Consider the following 18,213-nt stretch of genomic DNA (forward strand, 5'->3'; position numbering starts at 1 on the left):
TTCCTGTTCAATATTTGTTTGTATGCTGCTGTCACTCTTATGGTCATAAGGACTATGAATTGATCCAACCAAAATGAGGGTGAGTATAGATTTTTGTTATCATTGAAAAAAAAAATCATGCAATGCCCAGCATTACTAACACTTGAATGCATGCACTGAGCCATATTGCAGGGTTCAACATAACATTTTTTTTCCTGCTGGCCCCCTGGGCCAGTAGATCAGAGTTTTATTGGGCCCTTGTGTATTTTCACTGGCCTGGCTGGCAAAAATGAAAATAACCCTTGTTTTTTAACCTAAATTTCTATTTATTAAATTAATTTCATTTACATTTTACAATTTACACATTTCAGATAATAATTTCTCTTTCTAATGTCAATAACTAACAATGTATTTTCCATACAACACAATCATATAGAACAGTGAGAGGAAAAAGGCGTGTCTTCACTCCAAGCCCCTTCTGTCTGCTCCTGCAAGCCACCTGCTTGACACAGAGATGAGATGCAGCATGAGCATAACTATGAAACTGTATGAGCAAATTTACACACTACAAATGTGTAACTTTTAGTTTTTGAACTTTAACTCACCTTCAACGTCGACGTTTGGATGAAGATTAAATCTGCATACATATGTCGAAACTGTTCTTCTTCAGAAGAGCGAAAGAGACGAAGGCCTGTTCAAATTTGATTGTGTGGCAGGCAGCGTTGATGAGTTTAGTCACCTGCTGGTGACGTTCAGTGGTAGGTTTTTAAACAACTTTAGGGTTTCTTCTCGGCAAATTTCAAATTTTGACTTACCCACGACTTACCCATAACTTGCCCTGCATGTACTTTTACTGGGTTATGTCGGACCCTGTATTGCTTCTCTTGCTTGGACAGAGAAAAAATTTAGTTTACTATGTGTGCGCGAATTAGATGTGGAAAAAAATTGAAAGATTGTTTATGAAGCTCTGAAGAGCAGGAGAAGCAAGCAAATGGCTGTTTGAGTTCCTATTAACATCAACACTTACATTCACCATGAATATTTGAATGACAGATGTTTTTTCTGTTGTAGTTCCATCTTCGACCCAGTCTAGACCACCTGATACACTTGATGAACTGCAAACATCAACAGTTGACGGTAAACATAATGCAATACTGTTATTTTAATCTAATGTTGGGGTGAATATGTGGTTGTTTTTTGTATTTTTTTAAAATATTTTTCTATTTTTTCCTCCCAGCAGCTGTGAAGAGGAAGACACCTGTGCCCCTACCAGCAGAGCTCTCATTCCTTGTGACAGAAACTGCGCGCTCAAAAGACACAAGAGCAAAGAAACCGGAGTCATTCACAGGTATGTTTCCACTAATATTCCATAACACATCTGTTTGATGCACAGGTCAGTATAATTTCAATAAACCACTTTAAAAATTATGTTATCACATAATCGTGCTTAAATCCTGAATGAATACATAACATAAAGATGGCACTTCTTTTCAGATCCCAGCACAAGTGCTACTGGCTCCTCTGTATGCAGAGCACTTACTTTTAAGGAGAGTAGTAAAGATGGTAAGTATAGAGAGCATGTAAACATTTTTTTGTTTTTCTTTACTCTACTTTAGCAATTTTACTCGTTCAGCCTAAAAATGTATATTTTCTTTCTCTTTGTTAAGTCTCTAATTACTTTTGTGTCATGTCTGTCTTAATTTTTCAATGGTAGTTCCCTCAGGAGAACCACCCATCCCTGTGCCTCTGCCAGACCGTGACCATGACATGAGCAGCTGGAACTGTTCACAACATCAAAAACTGTGGATGAGGACAGAGCTTCAGGATCTTGGACTGTGGCCTGGGTCTCGCCCCGTGCGTAACCCAGGGAATACGATTTCACTGTGGCGTCTTCCTCCACAGCCTGAACTTATCGATACAGTGGCTGAGCTCCCATCGCCCAACTTCCACCAGCTCCATCCATTTTTCATTTGGAAACCTGAAAGCAACATTATGGGTAGACTAAGAAATAATTACATCCTTCCGTGTCTCCATGGCTGCCCCCGTCCACAGGTGGTTTCTTCAGGTGTGGGCAGGCCTCGAGTAATTGTTGGCTCCAGTGGTCAGTATTATATCTTCTCCTCACGACTCTGCTGTAAGGCCTGTCGTAGGAACTGGTTTGCTGACAGTCCACGATGGCTTGAGAAGCTACCAAAACGATTTACAAACCTTCTCCCTGCATTTCTCACTTACAAGAAGGCAATCTGTAAGTCCGTAATGGATGAGCTGAGGCGCTCTGGCAAGTCACCCACAGACATGGCAAAGCAAGTGAATGAGCTCATGCATCTCAAGTATGAGCGAGCTCATTTGGCATATCTGCATGCCATAGAAAGCGTTTGGGATGCTGAGGCTGGCGTGCATGGCCAGAGGACAATCGGGCAGTTTCTGAGGAAGAAAATAACACCCTATGCTTTTGGCAAATATGAGGATCCAGATGGCTGGTGTGGCGTCTTCGTTTCTGGTTTCTACCTAACTGACTGTTTAATCAGCGAGTTCAGACATCAAGAGCCAGCCATGTCTCAGTTTCTGAAAGGCACTTTTGGGCATGTGCTCAGATCTGATCACACCCGGAAAGTTGCAAGAAAAGTAACTTTGGCATCTGGGGTCATGTCCAGTTACGCTATCATGAACGAGAACTGGATGATAGTGTCCTGGGTGATGGTTCAGTCGGAATCTGACAGGTCACTGGAACCCATGTACAAAGGGATGGCCAAGAGGTACACTGACGCCGGAGTGGAAAAGGCAGGATACCACTGGGTAGACAGGTGAGAAAGGTCATCTTCTCTTTTTACTGCCTTTTAAACTACTATGTTGTGCTCGTTATGGCCTAGATTTTAGCAACATCAAGTTAGGGTAAATTATGTAGCATATATTACATATTTGCATCTTTCATTTAGGGATTGCTGCGCTGCATTTAAGATGCCAAACACCATCCCGGGTGAACATCTGGACTGGGATGCGTGGAAGACTACCCCTTCCCACATTGCTGCAGCAACCTCTGGTGACCTGCAGAACAGATGTGCCTCACGAGCCCATTACAACTCAGAAATTGTTGTCAAACTGGATTTGTTCCACTGCCTGAGGCGCTTTTCCCAGGAGTGCACGTCGGAACATCATCCTCTTTTCAGCACTTTCTGTCAGCTCCTCTCTGCTGCCTTCTCTGTGGTGGATCAGGAAGACCTCAAAAGGCTCCAAAAAGCCTATGAGTTCTGCAACATCCATCCAGCTAGTCCGACAAAGCAGCATGTACGCGAGCACTGCAGGACTCAGATACCACAGCCCATAGAGCTGTTGGAAAGGGTTGAAAAGGTCATTCAACATTTTCACCTGGCCAAAGACCCAAATGATGTCCTGATGTACAAGCCGTCAATGCTGAAGACGTGGCGTATACAGAGGGTGCACATTCTCCGCGGGTGTTTGAGTGACCCTGAGCTGTCTGCGGGGATAATGTACAGGTATGGTGGAACTGTCCAGCTCAACCATGTACCTGGAGATGGTGCCAAAGTCCCACTTTGGATCCCTGTGCGAGGTACATCACAGCAAGAGGGATACCATTTCCACCAGGCCCAGTGGGTCACAGGGACCCATGTCTCCCCTGAATTGTTCCAGGCACAGGGCATGACAGGTGTGGCACGGTGGAACTTTCAGCGGCTTGTTGACCTCAAGCAGCCAGATGTCCTCCTGCCTGCTGTATTTGATCCAGCATTAATTGCTGAATTAAATACCACATCAAAAAGAGTGACGGGGCAGGAAAAATACCCAGCACTTCACCTTTCAGCAACAGACACTGGAGAGAGGTTTGGCCTTGAATACCGAGAGCCAGACTGCCGCCCAGTCCCTCTGGACTGGGAGAAGCACAGAAGCAGAAAGAGTGAAGAACAAGTTGCTCTTTTGCCTCTGTCACTTCTGCAGACACCCACCCCCTCCAGAGTCCAAGCTCCAGATGTGGTCCCCCAGCTACCTTCAGGCATGACATCTGCCAGCCATCCCCTCTCTGCTGGTGCTCCGGAAAGGCAGGAGATGCAGTCGGAGAGCAAACAGGAACTTCTAGCCACTGCCGGTAAATGAACAAAATTGTTTAGACACATTTTTTCGTTATATCACGGCTGAATAACATGAAACTGAGAGACAATAATTGTTTTTTTTTTTAATTTTGTTACAGAAACTGCAGATGCTGTACCTCTACCGCTGAGATCCTCGCCAAGGAGTGCCCGTATTGGAAAAATTAAAACAGGTGGACGGGTCTTTGTCTTGGATCATTCGCGCTGGACAGCACCAATGACAGAGGCCATTGATGGGTTGCTGCAGAAATTTCATGGACAAAAAGACATGCTGAAGCTTGTGGATCAGCAATATGCAGATCTGGTTTATCGGGCTGCCACAGATCCCAACAGCTTGCTTCACCCCACAACCAGGCAACATATCTCTCGATATATAAAGCACCGGGCAAAGCTTATAAATGCCAGTTCGTCTCTGAACACAAGCCCTGAAAAACTATTGGAAACTCAGCAGCTGTGGCACTCTTTGACTGAGGGGAGTAAGACTGCCAGTGTTCCAGTTGTCACCATTGAGCCTGTTAGATTCAACCCTCCAGCAACTTCTTCGCCCACACCTATGACACAAGAGTCTATTGAGAAGATTGTGCAAGACGTTTTAAAACAGCAGCAGCAACAGTCAGAGCAGAAGCAAAGACAGACGAAGAACTGTCTCGCATGTGGACAGCCCAAGTCCAGATACGGGACTGATGGATCCTCAGTCCATTATTTCTTTCAGCAAGGGCCCGTGCGGTATTTCTACTGCTCTAAAAAGGTGCACAACATCTATGCTGCTGAGGGTCTCTCTAACCCCAAAATGTCTTTTGAGGATTTTTCATCCACTCAGTTCTTTCAGAGGGAGCTGGAAGACACAAAGAAAAGAGTGGAAGAGAAGACAGACAAAAAGAGAAAAAGACCCGACTCACAACAACCTGGCCGCCTTTGCCGATTCTGCCGCATGGTTCTCAAACAGGGACCAGACAGCCCACATATCCACACGAGCTTCCCTGGACTGGCAGGGAAGTACATTTACTGCCCATCAAAAGTTCATGCCCTCTATCAACATAAGGGTATGACCAAGGAAATGAGCTGGAAGGACTTTTGCAAGTCTCCTTTCTTTGAGGAAGAAAAACAACGATGGGTACAGGAGAAGAAAAGATAGTTAAAAAGTTGTTTTTTCTAGATGGTCATCAGTTGTTTCTGTTCACGTGTTTACTAGGCCTCTAGATATGGAAATTCACATATGTAAATATAAAGTGTTATTTAAGTTTAATTTAGTCATAGATGAAGATTTAAATTGAAATGAGCGTTAAATGTTTCATAATATATCTGTATATATCTGTATTTGTTTATTCTGATTCTGATTTATCGACATGTAAAAAGTATTTTAAAATGTTTGTGCTGAGGGACCTGAGAACAATTTTCCATTGCAAAAATGTTAGCTAAAATAATAAAAGTTGAAGTGCACAAAACTGTCTCTTGTATCACTGTTAAGCCTGAATATATATCTATGAATAGATATATATACAGAGAGAGAGCTGATAGATATTAACATCTATAGCTTTTGATTGACTAAATCATATTTCCAATAGTTTATAAATAATAGACCACCACTATAATACAATAAATGATTAAAATACTAATAAAAAACCAAGAGAATGATAAGTACAATTATTAAGAAAGTGGGATTCACATTTATTGAATCAAAATAGCTGTTTGTCTTCAATAACCAATACGAGGTCATTAAATACAAACAGCTAATTTGATTCAATAAATGTTTTGGTTTGTCACAGATGGGATTTGAACCAGGGTCTCAGCCATCATTCAGAGTTTGGTTCAGAACCTTGGACAACACCAAAATGCTGCAATTTCATTGGCTGTCACTCTGTTACAGCTATTCGCAACTGGCCCCCGCGCGGGAGCCGAGAGTTGTTTAGCTAAACGGCCCTAAACCAAATCCCATTCATTCTCTATGGTAGTGCCTAAATCACTACGGATGTAATATATTTTCGACCGCTACGTCTTTTGGCGCTGTTTCGCTTTTTTCTACAGGATGCTGCAAACTTTTAAATTTTTTCCCAGTAAATTTCCACGATTAGCGGGACCGCTCTACTGTACGCTGACGCTCCGAGAATTTCACGTCTGCTCCTCGGTAAAAGGTAAGACATATTAATGTGGATAGATATTTAAAAAGTACATCATCAGCTTACGTTTGTAGTTCATAGTAAACGCTGATAAAATGCAGTGAAATGAGACGTCAAATGATGAATGAAATGATACGTAAAATGTTGAATGAAAATTTTCATTCATATTCATGTATGGGCTTGCATGTTATAACAGTAAGCTAACCGGTCATTATTTGAGAGTTATTCATTTTTTTAATGATGTGTTGGCGTAACGCCAGCTGTAAGAGACTGTTACTGTATAATATACAGTATACTATCTTACACCCACATTGTGTCGCTAACGCATCTTACCGTCTTTCTGTTCAGTTAATATCGATTTCTAGTGCCGAGGCACTAGTAAAAACTCTGTACTGTAAGAACTTTTTTCCTCTGTGGGCTGTTTATCAAGGGATTACTTTAAATGATTTTGGAATAATAGAATCAGAGTAAACCTGCAGAGTGAAAAAAATTACTCAACATATTTTTCCATCCTCTTACTTTCTTGTACACACTAAAAAATCTGTGTCCTCATATGCACCTGTGCCTCTGCTCTCTACTTGGCCTCTTTAAGGATAAAATAATGGAGAGTAACAGGTTTTTAATAGGACTATTCTTTGAGCTAAAATATTAAAGTTGATGTGAAAATAACATGAAATATAGATATATATCATTGATTTTTTTTCTTAAAGTGGAATCTAGAAATAAAAAATTAACTGTTTATTTTACTGTTTCGCAGGTTGAGATGCAGAAGAAAATTATGTTCTTTCCTGGGAAACTTCAAGTGGTTTTCCGCAAAGGGCCTCTTGGTTTTCTCCTCCAGGAGCCTTCTCCTGAGGCCAAGCACATTAAGGATGACAAGAGTCTTCAGGATAAATCTGTACCCATGAGAGCAGAGCTTGTGCGACAGAATGCTCTCAGTATGGTCCGTCAGAGAGGGGGGGATGCCTCAGATGTGACAGAGGTGCTGGGAGACTACATCCTACAGTTCGGCAAATATAAAGGGAAGTCTTTTAGGTGGCTTTTGGAGAATGATGTTGGGTATGCTTTGTACCTGATTAAGAATCTCCAGAAGGAAGAGGCTTTAGGAATCAGTCAAACTGAGGGGCATAACAAAGACAGTCTCTTCACATTTGTGGACTATGCGCTCAGTTTTACAGAGATTCAGACTGCTCTAAATTATGAGGGTGTTGCAGCAGCATCTTCTGAAGATGATCAGCTGGTGGGCTTCGGCTCCCGTAGAAAAAGCACCTGGAAGGAGATATGGGACAGCAGAGCTGATGGCTTTGCAGACTTCATTATTAAAAAGAACTGCCTTCCAGGGACACGCATGCACAAGCTGCAGCATTACCTGCGGAAGAAGCAGCTCAGTGCCTCTGTTTCCACGACTGCTGAGCCGACAGCAGTACATGCACCAACTAAACCTCTGGGCAAGTTATTTTGTCAATATTCTTATTCCCATTTTTCAGAATAAATCTAGCATGATATGTGTTGAATTTAAACTGATTGTAAACGGTGCCAGTAATTTTTCTTCTTTTTTTTTTGTACACTTTAAATCTTGTCCGCACCACAGCGATGGATGAAGATGAGGAGCTGGAAAGTGCGATGTTGGGCATCTCACCGTCTAAGATCCTACCTGAAAGCAGTAAGTCCGTTGTTATTACACTGGCTGGATTACTGAATTGATGATGGGTAAGTCTTGAATTTAATACTTCCAATACTTATATCTCTGTTTCTCTTTGTGATCAGCTGCTGTGCCATCAGTGGCAGCAGCCCAAGAGGAACTTTCATCAGGAGCAAAGACAGGTTTTTAGATAACAGGTTTCAGGAGTGGAGTGCGATTCTCTTACATGATGAATGACCCTCCAAAACTGAAACTTAACTCATTTTGTTCTGTGTGTTTTTGCGTTTGGGCCATGTTCCGGCCATTTTCCTGTTCAATATTTGTTTGTATGCTGCTGTCACTCTTATGGTCATAAGGACTATGAATTGATCCAACCAAAATGAGGGTGAGTATAGATTTTTGTTATCATTGAAAAAAAAAATCATGCAATGCCCAGCATTACTAACACTTGAATGCATGCACTGAGCCATATTGCAGGGTTCAACATAACATTTTTTTTCCTGCTGGCCCCCTGGGCCAGTAGATCAGAGTTTTATTGGGCCCTTGTGTATTTTCACTGGCCTGGCTGGCAAAAATGAAAATAACCCTTGTTTTTTAACCTAAATTTCTATTTATTAAATTAATTTCATTTACATTTTACAATTTACACATTTCAGATAATAATTTCTCTTTCTAATGTCAATAACTAACAATGTATTTTCCATACAACACAATCATATAGAACAGTGAGAGGAAAAAGGCGTGTCTTCACTCCAAGCCCCTTCTGTCTGCTCCTGCAAGCCACCTGCTTGACACAGAGATGAGATGCAGCATGAGCATAACTATGAAACTGTATGAGCAAATTTACACACTACAAATGTGTAACTTTTAGTTTTTGAACTTTAACTCACCTTCAACGTCGACGTTTGGATGAAGATTAAATCTGCATACATATGTCGAAACTGTTCTTCTTCAGAAGAGCGAAAGAGACGAAGGCCTGTTCAAATTTGATTGTGTGGCAGGCAGCGTTGATGAGTTTAGTCACCTGCTGGTGACGTTCAGTGGTAGGTTTTTAAACAACTTTAGGGTTTCTTCTCGGCAAATTTCAAATTTTGACTTACCCACGACTTACCCATAACTTGCCCTGCATGTACTTTTACTGGGTTATGTCGGACCCTGTATTGCTTCTCTTGCTTGGACAGAGAAAAAATTTAGTTTACTATGTGTGCGCGAATTAGATGTGGAAAAAAATTGAAAGATTGTTTATGAAGCTCTGAAGAGCAGGAGAAGCAAGCAAATGGCTGTTTGAGTTCCTATTAACATCAACACTTACATTCACCATGAATATTTGAATGACAGATGTTTTTTCTGTTGTAGTTCCATCTTCGACCCAGTCTAGACCACCTGATACACTTGATGAACTGCAAACATCAACAGTTGACGGTAAACATAATGCAATACTGTTATTTTAATCTAATGTTGGGGTGAATATGTGGTTGTTTTTTGTATTTTTTTAAAATATTTTTCTATTTTTTCCTCCCAGCAGCTGTGAAGAGGAAGACACCTGTGCCCCTACCAGCAGAGCTCTCATTCCTTGTGACAGAAACTGCGCGCTCAAAAGACACAAGAGCAAAGAAACCGGAGTCATTCACAGGTATGTTTCCACTAATATTCCATAACACATCTGTTTGATGCACAGGTCAGTATAATTTCAATAAACCACTTTAAAAATTATGTTATCACATAATCGTGCTTAAATCCTGAATGAATACATAACATAAAGATGGCACTTCTTTTCAGATCCCAGCACAAGTGCTACTGGCTCCTCTGTATGCAGAGCACTTACTTTTAAGGAGAGTAGTAAAGATGGTAAGTATAGAGAGCATGTAAACATTTTTTTGTTTTTCTTTACTCTACTTTAGCAATTTTACTCGTTCAGCCTAAAAATGTATATTTTCTTTCTCTTTGTTAAGTCTCTAATTACTTTTGTGTCATGTCTGTCTTAATTTTTCAATGGTAGTTCCCTCAGGAGAACCACCCATCCCTGTGCCTCTGCCAGACCGTGACCATGACATGAGCAGCTGGAACTGTTCACAACATCAAAAACTGTGGATGAGGACAGAGCTTCAGGATCTTGGACTGTGGCCTGGGTCTCGCCCCGTGCGTAACCCAGGGAATACGATTTCACTGTGGCGTCTTCCTCCACAGCCTGAACTTATCGATACAGTGGCTGAGCTCCCATCGCCCAACTTCCACCAGCTCCATCCATTTTTCATTTGGAAACCTGAAAGCAACATTATGGGTAGACTAAGAAATAATTACATCCTTCCGTGTCTCCATGGCTGCCCCCGTCCACAGGTGGTTTCTTCAGGTGTGGGCAGGCCTCGAGTAATTGTTGGCTCCAGTGGTCAGTATTATATCTTCTCCTCACGACTCTGCTGTAAGGCCTGTCGTAGGAACTGGTTTGCTGACAGTCCACGATGGCTTGAGAAGCTACCAAAACGATTTACAAACCTTCTCCCTGCATTTCTCACTTACAAGAAGGCAATCTGTAAGTCCGTAATGGATGAGCTGAGGCGCTCTGGCAAGTCACCCACAGACATGGCAAAGCAAGTGAATGAGCTCATGCATCTCAAGTATGAGCGAGCTCATTTGGCATATCTGCATGCCATAGAAAGCGTTTGGGATGCTGAGGCTGGCGTGCATGGCCAGAGGACAATCGGGCAGTTTCTGAGGAAGAAAATAACACCCTATGCTTTTGGCAAATATGAGGATCCAGATGGCTGGTGTGGCGTCTTCGTTTCTGGTTTCTACCTAACTGACTGTTTAATCAGCGAGTTCAGACATCAAGAGCCAGCCATGTCTCAGTTTCTGAAAGGCACTTTTGGGCATGTGCTCAGATCTGATCACACCCGGAAAGTTGCAAGAAAAGTAACTTTGGCATCTGGGGTCATGTCCAGTTACGCTATCATGAACGAGAACTGGATGATAGTGTCCTGGGTGATGGTTCAGTCGGAATCTGACAGGTCACTGGAACCCATGTACAAAGGGATGGCCAAGAGGTACACTGACGCCGGAGTGGAAAAGGCAGGATACCACTGGGTAGACAGGTGAGAAAGGTCATCTTCTCTTTTTACTGCCTTTTAAACTACTATGTTGTGCTCGTTATGGCCTAGATTTTAGCAACATCAAGTTAGGGTAAATTATGTAGCATATATTACATATTTGCATCTTTCATTTAGGGATTGCTGCGCTGCATTTAAGATGCCAAACACCATCCCGGGTGAACATCTGGACTGGGATGCGTGGAAGACTACCCCTTCCCACATTGCTGCAGCAACCTCTGGTGACCTGCAGAACAGATGTGCCTCACGAGCCCATTACAACTCAGAAATTGTTGTCAAACTGGATTTGTTCCACTGCCTGAGGCGCTTTTCCCAGGAGTGCACGTCGGAACATCATCCTCTTTTCAGCACTTTCTGTCAGCTCCTCTCTGCTGCCTTCTCTGTGGTGGATCAGGAAGACCTCAAAAGGCTCCAAAAAGCCTATGAGTTCTGCAACATCCATCCAGCTAGTCCGACAAAGCAGCATGTACGCGAGCACTGCAGGACTCAGATACCACAGCCCATAGAGCTGTTGGAAAGGGTTGAAAAGGTCATTCAACATTTTCACCTGGCCAAAGACCCAAATGATGTCCTGATGTACAAGCCGTCAATGCTGAAGACGTGGCGTATACAGAGGGTGCACATTCTCCGCGGGTGTTTGAGTGACCCTGAGCTGTCTGCGGGGATAATGTACAGGTATGGTGGAACTGTCCAGCTCAACCATGTACCTGGAGATGGTGCCAAAGTCCCACTTTGGATCCCTGTGCGAGGTACATCACAGCAAGAGGGATACCATTTCCACCAGGCCCAGTGGGTCACAGGGACCCATGTCTCCCCTGAATTGTTCCAGGCACAGGGCATGACAGGTGTGGCACGGTGGAACTTTCAGCGGCTTGTTGACCTCAAGCAGCCAGATGTCCTCCTGCCTGCTGTATTTGATCCAGCATTAATTGCTGAATTAAATACCACATCAAAAAGAGTGACGGGGCAGGAAAAATACCCAGCACTTCACCTTTCAGCAACAGACACTGGAGAGAGGTTTGGCCTTGAATACCGAGAGCCAGACTGCCGCCCAGTCCCTCTGGACTGGGAGAAGCACAGAAGCAGAAAGAGTGAAGAACAAGTTGCTCTTTTGCCTCTGTCACTTCTGCAGACACCCACCCCCTCCAGAGTCCAAGCTCCAGATGTGGTCCCCCAGCTACCTTCAGGCATGACATCTGCCAGCCATCCCCTCTCTGCTGGTGCTCCGGAAAGGCAGGAGATGCAGTCGGAGAGCAAACAGGAACTTCTAGCCACTGCCGGTAAATGAACAAAATTGTTTAGACACATTTTTTCGTTATATCACGGCTGAATAACATGAAACTGAGAGACAATAATTGTTTTTTTTTTTAATTTTGTTACAGAAACTGCAGATGCTGTACCTCTACCGCTGAGATCCTCGCCAAGGAGTGCCCGTATTGGAAAAATTAAAACAGGTGGACGGGTCTTTGTCTTGGATCATTCGCGCTGGACAGCACCAATGACAGAGGCCATTGATGGGTTGCTGCAGAAATTTCATGGACAAAAAGACATGCTGAAGCTTGTGGATCAGCAATATGCAGATCTGGTTTATCGGGCTGCCACAGATCCCAACAGCTTGCTTCACCCCACAACCAGGCAACATATCTCTCGATATATAAAGCACCGGGCAAAGCTTATAAATGCCAGTTCGTCTCTGAACACAAGCCCTGAAAAACTATTGGAAACTCAGCAGCTGTGGCACTCTTTGACTGAGGGGAGTAAGACTGCCAGTGTTCCAGTTGTCACCATTGAGCCTGTTAGATTCAACCCTCCAGCAACTTCTTCGCCCACACCTATGACACAAGAGTCTATTGAGAAGATTGTGCAAGACGTTTTAAAACAGCAGCAGCAACAGTCAGAGCAGAAGCAAAGACAGACGAAGAACTGTCTCGCATGTGGACAGCCCAAGTCCAGATACGGGACTGATGGATCCTCAGTCCATTATTTCTTTCAGCAAGGGCCCGTGCGGTATTTCTACTGCTCTAAAAAGGTGCACAACATCTATGCTGCTGAGGGTCTCTCTAACCCCAAAATGTCTTTTGAGGATTTTTCATCCACTCAGTTCTTTCAGAGGGAGCTGGAAGACACAAAGAAAAGAGTGGAAGAGAAGACAGACAAAAAGAGAAAAAGACCCGACTCACAACAACCTGGCCGCCTTTGCCGATTCTGCCGCATGGTTCTCAAACAGGGACCAGACAGCCCACATATCCACACGAGCTTCCCTGGACTGGCAGGGAAGTACATTTACTGCCCATCAAAAGTTCATGCCCTCTATCAACATAAGGGTATGACCAAGGAAATGAGCTGGAAGGACTTTTGCAAGTCTCCTTTCTTTGAGGAAGAAAAACAACGATGGGTACAGGAGAAGAAAAGATAGTTAAAAAGTTGTTTTTTCTAGATGGTCATCAGTTGTTTCTGTTCACGTGTTTACTAGGCCTCTAGATATGGAAATTCACATATGTAAATATAAAGTGTTATTTAAGTTTAATTTAGTCATAGATGAAGATTTAAATTGAAATGAGCGTTAAATGTTTCATAATATATCTGTATATATCTGTATTTGTTTATTCTGATTCTGATTTATCGACATGTAAAAAGTATTTTAAAATGTTTGTGCTGAGGGACCTGAGAACAATTTTCCATTGCAAAAATGTTAGCTAAAATAATAAAAGTTGAAGTGCACAAAACTGTCTCTTGTATCACTGTTAAGCCTGAATATATATCTATGAATAGATATATATACAGAGAGAGAGCTGATAGATATTAACATCTATAGCTTTTGATTGACTAAATCATATTTCCAATAGTTTATAAATAATAGACCACCACTATAATACAATAAATGATTAAAATACTAATAAAAAACCAAGAGAATGATAAGTACAATTATTAAGAAAGTGGGATTCACATTTATTGAATCAAAATAGCTGTTTGTCTTCAATAACCAATACGAGGTCATTAAATACAAACAGCTAATTTGATTCAATAAATGTTTTGGTTTGTCACAGATGGGATTTGAACCAGGGTCTCAGCCATCATTCAGAGTTTGGTTCAGAACCTTGGACAACACCAAAATGCTGCAATTTCATTGGCTGTCACTCTGTTACAGCTATTCGCAACTGGCCCCCGCGTGGCAGGCGAGAATTCTACCACTGAACCACCAATGCTCACATGCCTTTTTTTTTCCTTCACGGAAAGGCGTAGGTGACCATATTGCCAGTTCGGTATGCTTTCTACGCTTCCTCCCGAGTGTCCAGGCAAAAGCGGGATTACGAGGAGTTTAATTTCCTCATAAACAGTGGTGTGCTGGTCACTGGAGAAGTTGGTATACTCTCAATTTTGCCCATTTTTTAAGAAGTCCAGAAAAATAAAGTTTTAGGTACGGTGACATGTAAGACTGCTCTATTTAGTTTACCCAAAACTCTAGGACATGTGCGTAACAACTATTACCCCCGGTTAGGACACGTGCGTTACCACTATCCCCAGAGTGGGTCACTCACACCCGACAAGTGCCAGGGGCTTGACACTATAAGCGAGAGCCCGCCTAATCAACAAAGTGAAAAAAACGAAAAGAGGGCTGAAAAGCTTGATAAAGCACTGTCTCATGAAGTCTGTTGTGTCTTTCAAACAACATATAGTCTATCAGAAATCTTAGCATGTTAGTATGTTAGCATGCTGTCAGTTACCAGTTTCTGTGTTCTCCACTAGGTTCTCCCAAAACTGGCTAAATGCTAGCTTTACGGACTTAACTATTTTACTTACTAAAATGCAGAATAAAAATTAAAAACTGCAATATTTGTACTCTAGCCCATATTATAGTAAACCTCATCACTTACCAGTAGTGGATGAGCCCTGAATCATGGAAATAACTGTAGCAAGTTGGTCGGTATTCATTTTTCTTGAAGCAGCAGCCATCTTGAAATTTTTGTAAAATTGCCTAACATTACCTTTTGACTTAGGCAAAACGAACCAGCCTAAATTGTAAAAAATAACATCACGATTTTTTAAAAATAAAATCACAATTTCGATTTTATCACGATCCCCCTTGTGTTCTTCTGGGAAGTATGTTGTTTGCTGAGTCGCACTGCAGAGCTTCCAGTCATCAATATATTGAATGGTCAGGCTCAAATAAGGCTCTGAAGTGTGGCTGGACCACAGATCAGTCGTTGTTGCGAAAAACTGGACCTTCTGAGCTTTGCATTTAATCTTTTCTCTGCACTCAGAGAAGAGACGTGGCATGGCAGTGTTGGAGAATAGAGTATTTTCGGCTGGGCAGCTCATACCGCAGGTCAACTACTTTAAGCAGGCGTTTACGCTAACTAACGCTAACTGGGATGCTTCCTCTTCAGGTGATTGAACAGATTCATCGTGCTGCCACCAGACATGCAACTGCAAATACAGCTGCTCCACCTTGGTTGCCATTGTTTACTGTTGTTAACTGTGACCAAAACAAAAAGCAAGGATTTGGCTATAAACCCTGAAACCACACATGGCGAATTGCAGAGCAACGTGTTCCCTCGATGCAGAACTTTGAATGCTCAATGAAGACGTCACGTCGACATCGTTGACGTTCTGGAAGAGTATAAATCTAGCTTAAATCACACTCTTGATGTAGGCCATTATATCACAGGGGTAGAATCACAATATGTGTTCAACTTAGGATGTAGGCAATTTTACCAGAGGTAGCCAGCATCATGAGGATGCATTAATTAATTTAAGAGGGTCATGTTATCCAAATGTCCCACATCTGAGCTTGATAGTAAAAAAGGGTTATGTCAGAAGTGGGATTCGAACCCACGCCTCCAGGGGAGACTGCGACCTGAACGCAGCGCCTTAGACCGCTCGGCCATCCTGACTGTATGAGTTGTTGATAATTTGATAATAATAAACGTAATAAGGATAATGCGGTGACAAAAGGCTATAATAATAATTCACAGAACGGGGCAAAACAAAAGGTTGCTGCATTGGCCGGGAATCGAACCCGGGCCTCCCGCGTGGCAGGCGAGAATTCTACCACTGAACCACCAATGCTCACATACTGTAAAAAAAGACTGCTACTATTTTTAACCAGGCACATGGACCACGTCCCTAACACGATAACAGATACGAGACAGTCAGCAAAGAGATCCTGGTATAGGCCAAGTTCCGCAATATAAGCGGGAAAATCAGCATCCATCCAGGAGAGCTCTTAAAGCAGAACCGGCAGACGTCAGAGTATTAATGAGACAGTGGACAAAGTTGTATGTCAATGAGGATGGAATTCTCTTTAGGAAAGCAGGGGATAAACAACAACTTATCCCCCCTAAAGAGCATCGTCACACAGTATTCCACGAGCTTCACAGAGAAATGGGACATCTTGGGGTCGAGATGACTTTGTACCTGATCCAAGATCGATTCTATTGGGCCCGTATGTAATCTGACATAGACCACTTTGTTACCCAAGAGTGTGAGTGTCTCAAGGCAAAACAACTTCACAAAGCAACCAGGGCTCCCATGACGACCATTGTCACAACACGCCCAGGTGAACTAGTATGCATTGACTTTTTACACTTGGAGACATGCAAAAAGGGGTTTGAGTACATTCTTGTTGTGATCGATCATTTCACTGGTTTCACCCAAGCCTATGCCACGACAAACAAGTCTGCCAAAACTGTTGTTGACAAACTATTCAATGATTTTGCACTGCGAGTGGGTTTTCCAGAGAGAATTCACGACATGGGGAGAGAGTTTGACAACAAGCTGATGGACCAACTACAGAAGAATTGTGATGTGCGGGGGTCCCACACAACATGTTACCACCCCCAAGTCAACGGGAAGTGTGAACGGTTCAATAGAACTATTTTATCAATGCTCCGTACCCTCACAAGTGAACAAAAGGCTGACTGGAAGAGCTCACTGACAAAACTAGTGCACGCGTACAACTGCACCCGCAGTGGAGTCACAGGGTTCTCTCCCTACTACTTGCTCTATGGAAGGTCACCTCGTTTGCCAGTAGACCTACTGTTCATCCTACAGCCCAGAGAGGCAAAAGAGACGTACACTGAGTATGTACAGAACTGGAAAAACCGAATGAGACAAGCCTATGAGATCGCATCCAAAACAGTGGCCCGGGAAGCTCTAGGAGGAAAGAAAGGCTATGACAAAAGAGCACATGGAGTCGACCTGCAACCTGGTGGACGGGTGCTCGTGCGTAACTTCGCAGAGAGGAGCGGCCCTGGTAAGATGCGGTCCTACTGGGAAACTAAAGTGCATGTGGTGGTGAAGAGAAGGAGCAGTGATAGCCCGGTGTATGAAGTAGCACCAGAGGGAGGAGGTAAAAGTCGGAACCTCCTACTCCCATGTGACAGTCTACCCTTGGGGAAACCGGAACCTGCCCCTGTCCCTACAAAACAAGAGGAAAACACAGACACGGACAAGAACAAGACGGCACCAAATCAGCGAACCAGAGGAAGACTCAAACAGCGAAAGCAATGATGAAGTTGAGCTTGTGTGTCGTTTCCCCTACGACCAAGAACTAAGCCAGAGGGCTGCAGATTTGAATCCAGAGGCAGAGCCATTTGAAACAGATCTGACGCTACAAAATGGATCACCAGGTCTGGAAGATCCAACAGTTAATGAGGAAACAAAGACTGACACCCGAGGCATCACAGCTGATGGAATAGTGAGAACGATACTGCAACACTTGGGGAAAGTCTACAAGAGTCATCAGAGGAAGATGAGCCTGACCCTCCGCCAGCTACCAACTACCCGCAGCGACACAGGCACCGTCCTCAAATGCTGACTTACAATTCCTTGGGTGAGCCGACATGGTTTGGAGCGGGTGCCGAGAGCTTGCATGTCATGAGTATGTCACCAGCCTGCAACCCACCTGTCATGTGGCGACCGTGGGCATCACCAGACATTGGGGTAATGAGTTGAACTCACATTACTCTAGGTCTACTGAAAAGTCGAATGGTGAAATTATATGGACCGTGAAGAAGAGTCAATTCCGGGAGAACATATTGAACTGAGACTGTACAAACTAAGAGACTAGTAACAGACTAAAAGAACCGAGGCCGATATGAGTTCTGTTACACTTGAGAGTTGATCTGATTGGGATCCAGAGTACAGTAACTGAGGTTTAGTGTTATAGATCTAAAAGGGGTCAGATACTTTGATTAATGAGTACTAATTGAATTGAATGTCAAGTGCCGTTTTAAAATAAGTAATACCATAGGCAGTGAGAAAATTCA

The 18,213-nt window shown here is 43.1% G+C and overlaps 2 protein-coding genes and 2 non-coding genes across 4 annotated transcripts; 2 read left to right on the top strand and 2 right to left on the bottom strand.

Annotated features, from left to right (window-relative positions):
* The first annotated feature begins 3,979 nt into the window (after window positions 1–3,979).
* LOC140309706 (uncharacterized) lies at window positions 3,980–5,238 on the top strand. The gene is made up of 2 exons (XM_072387715.1): window positions 3,980–4,078; window positions 4,181–5,238. Exons 1-2 carry the CDS (start codon window positions 3,988–3,990, stop codon window positions 5,212–5,214), a joined length of 1,125 nt encoding a protein of 374 aa, XP_072243816.1. The 5' UTR covers window positions 3,980–3,987; the 3' UTR covers window positions 5,215–5,238.
* A 6,885-nt stretch (window positions 5,239–12,123) lies between these two features.
* LOC140309791 (uncharacterized) lies at window positions 12,124–13,382 on the top strand. The gene is made up of 2 exons (XM_072387829.1): window positions 12,124–12,222; window positions 12,325–13,382. The coding sequence occupies exons 1-2, from the start codon at window positions 12,132–12,134 to the stop codon at window positions 13,356–13,358; spliced, it is 1,125 nt and encodes a 374-aa protein (XP_072243930.1). The 5' UTR covers window positions 12,124–12,131; the 3' UTR covers window positions 13,359–13,382.
* A 2,372-nt stretch (window positions 13,383–15,754) lies between these two features.
* Window positions 15,755–15,837, bottom strand: trnal-cag (transfer RNA leucine (anticodon CAG)). Its single transcript has one exon. It is a non-coding gene; the product is annotated as a tRNA-Leu (tRNA).
* Window positions 15,838–15,941: 104 nt separating this feature from the next.
* On the bottom strand, window positions 15,942–16,012 carry trnag-gcc (transfer RNA glycine (anticodon GCC)). Its single transcript has one exon. It is a non-coding gene; the product is annotated as a tRNA-Gly (tRNA).
* Window positions 16,013–18,213: the final 2,201 nt, after the last annotated feature.

The sequence above is a fragment of the Leuresthes tenuis genome, unplaced genomic scaffold, assembly GCF_036924035.1.
Source record: "Leuresthes tenuis unplaced genomic scaffold, fLeuTen1.0.hap1 SCAF_1, whole genome shotgun sequence".
Lineage (NCBI taxonomy): Eukaryota > Metazoa > Chordata > Actinopteri > Atheriniformes > Atherinopsidae > Leuresthes > Leuresthes tenuis.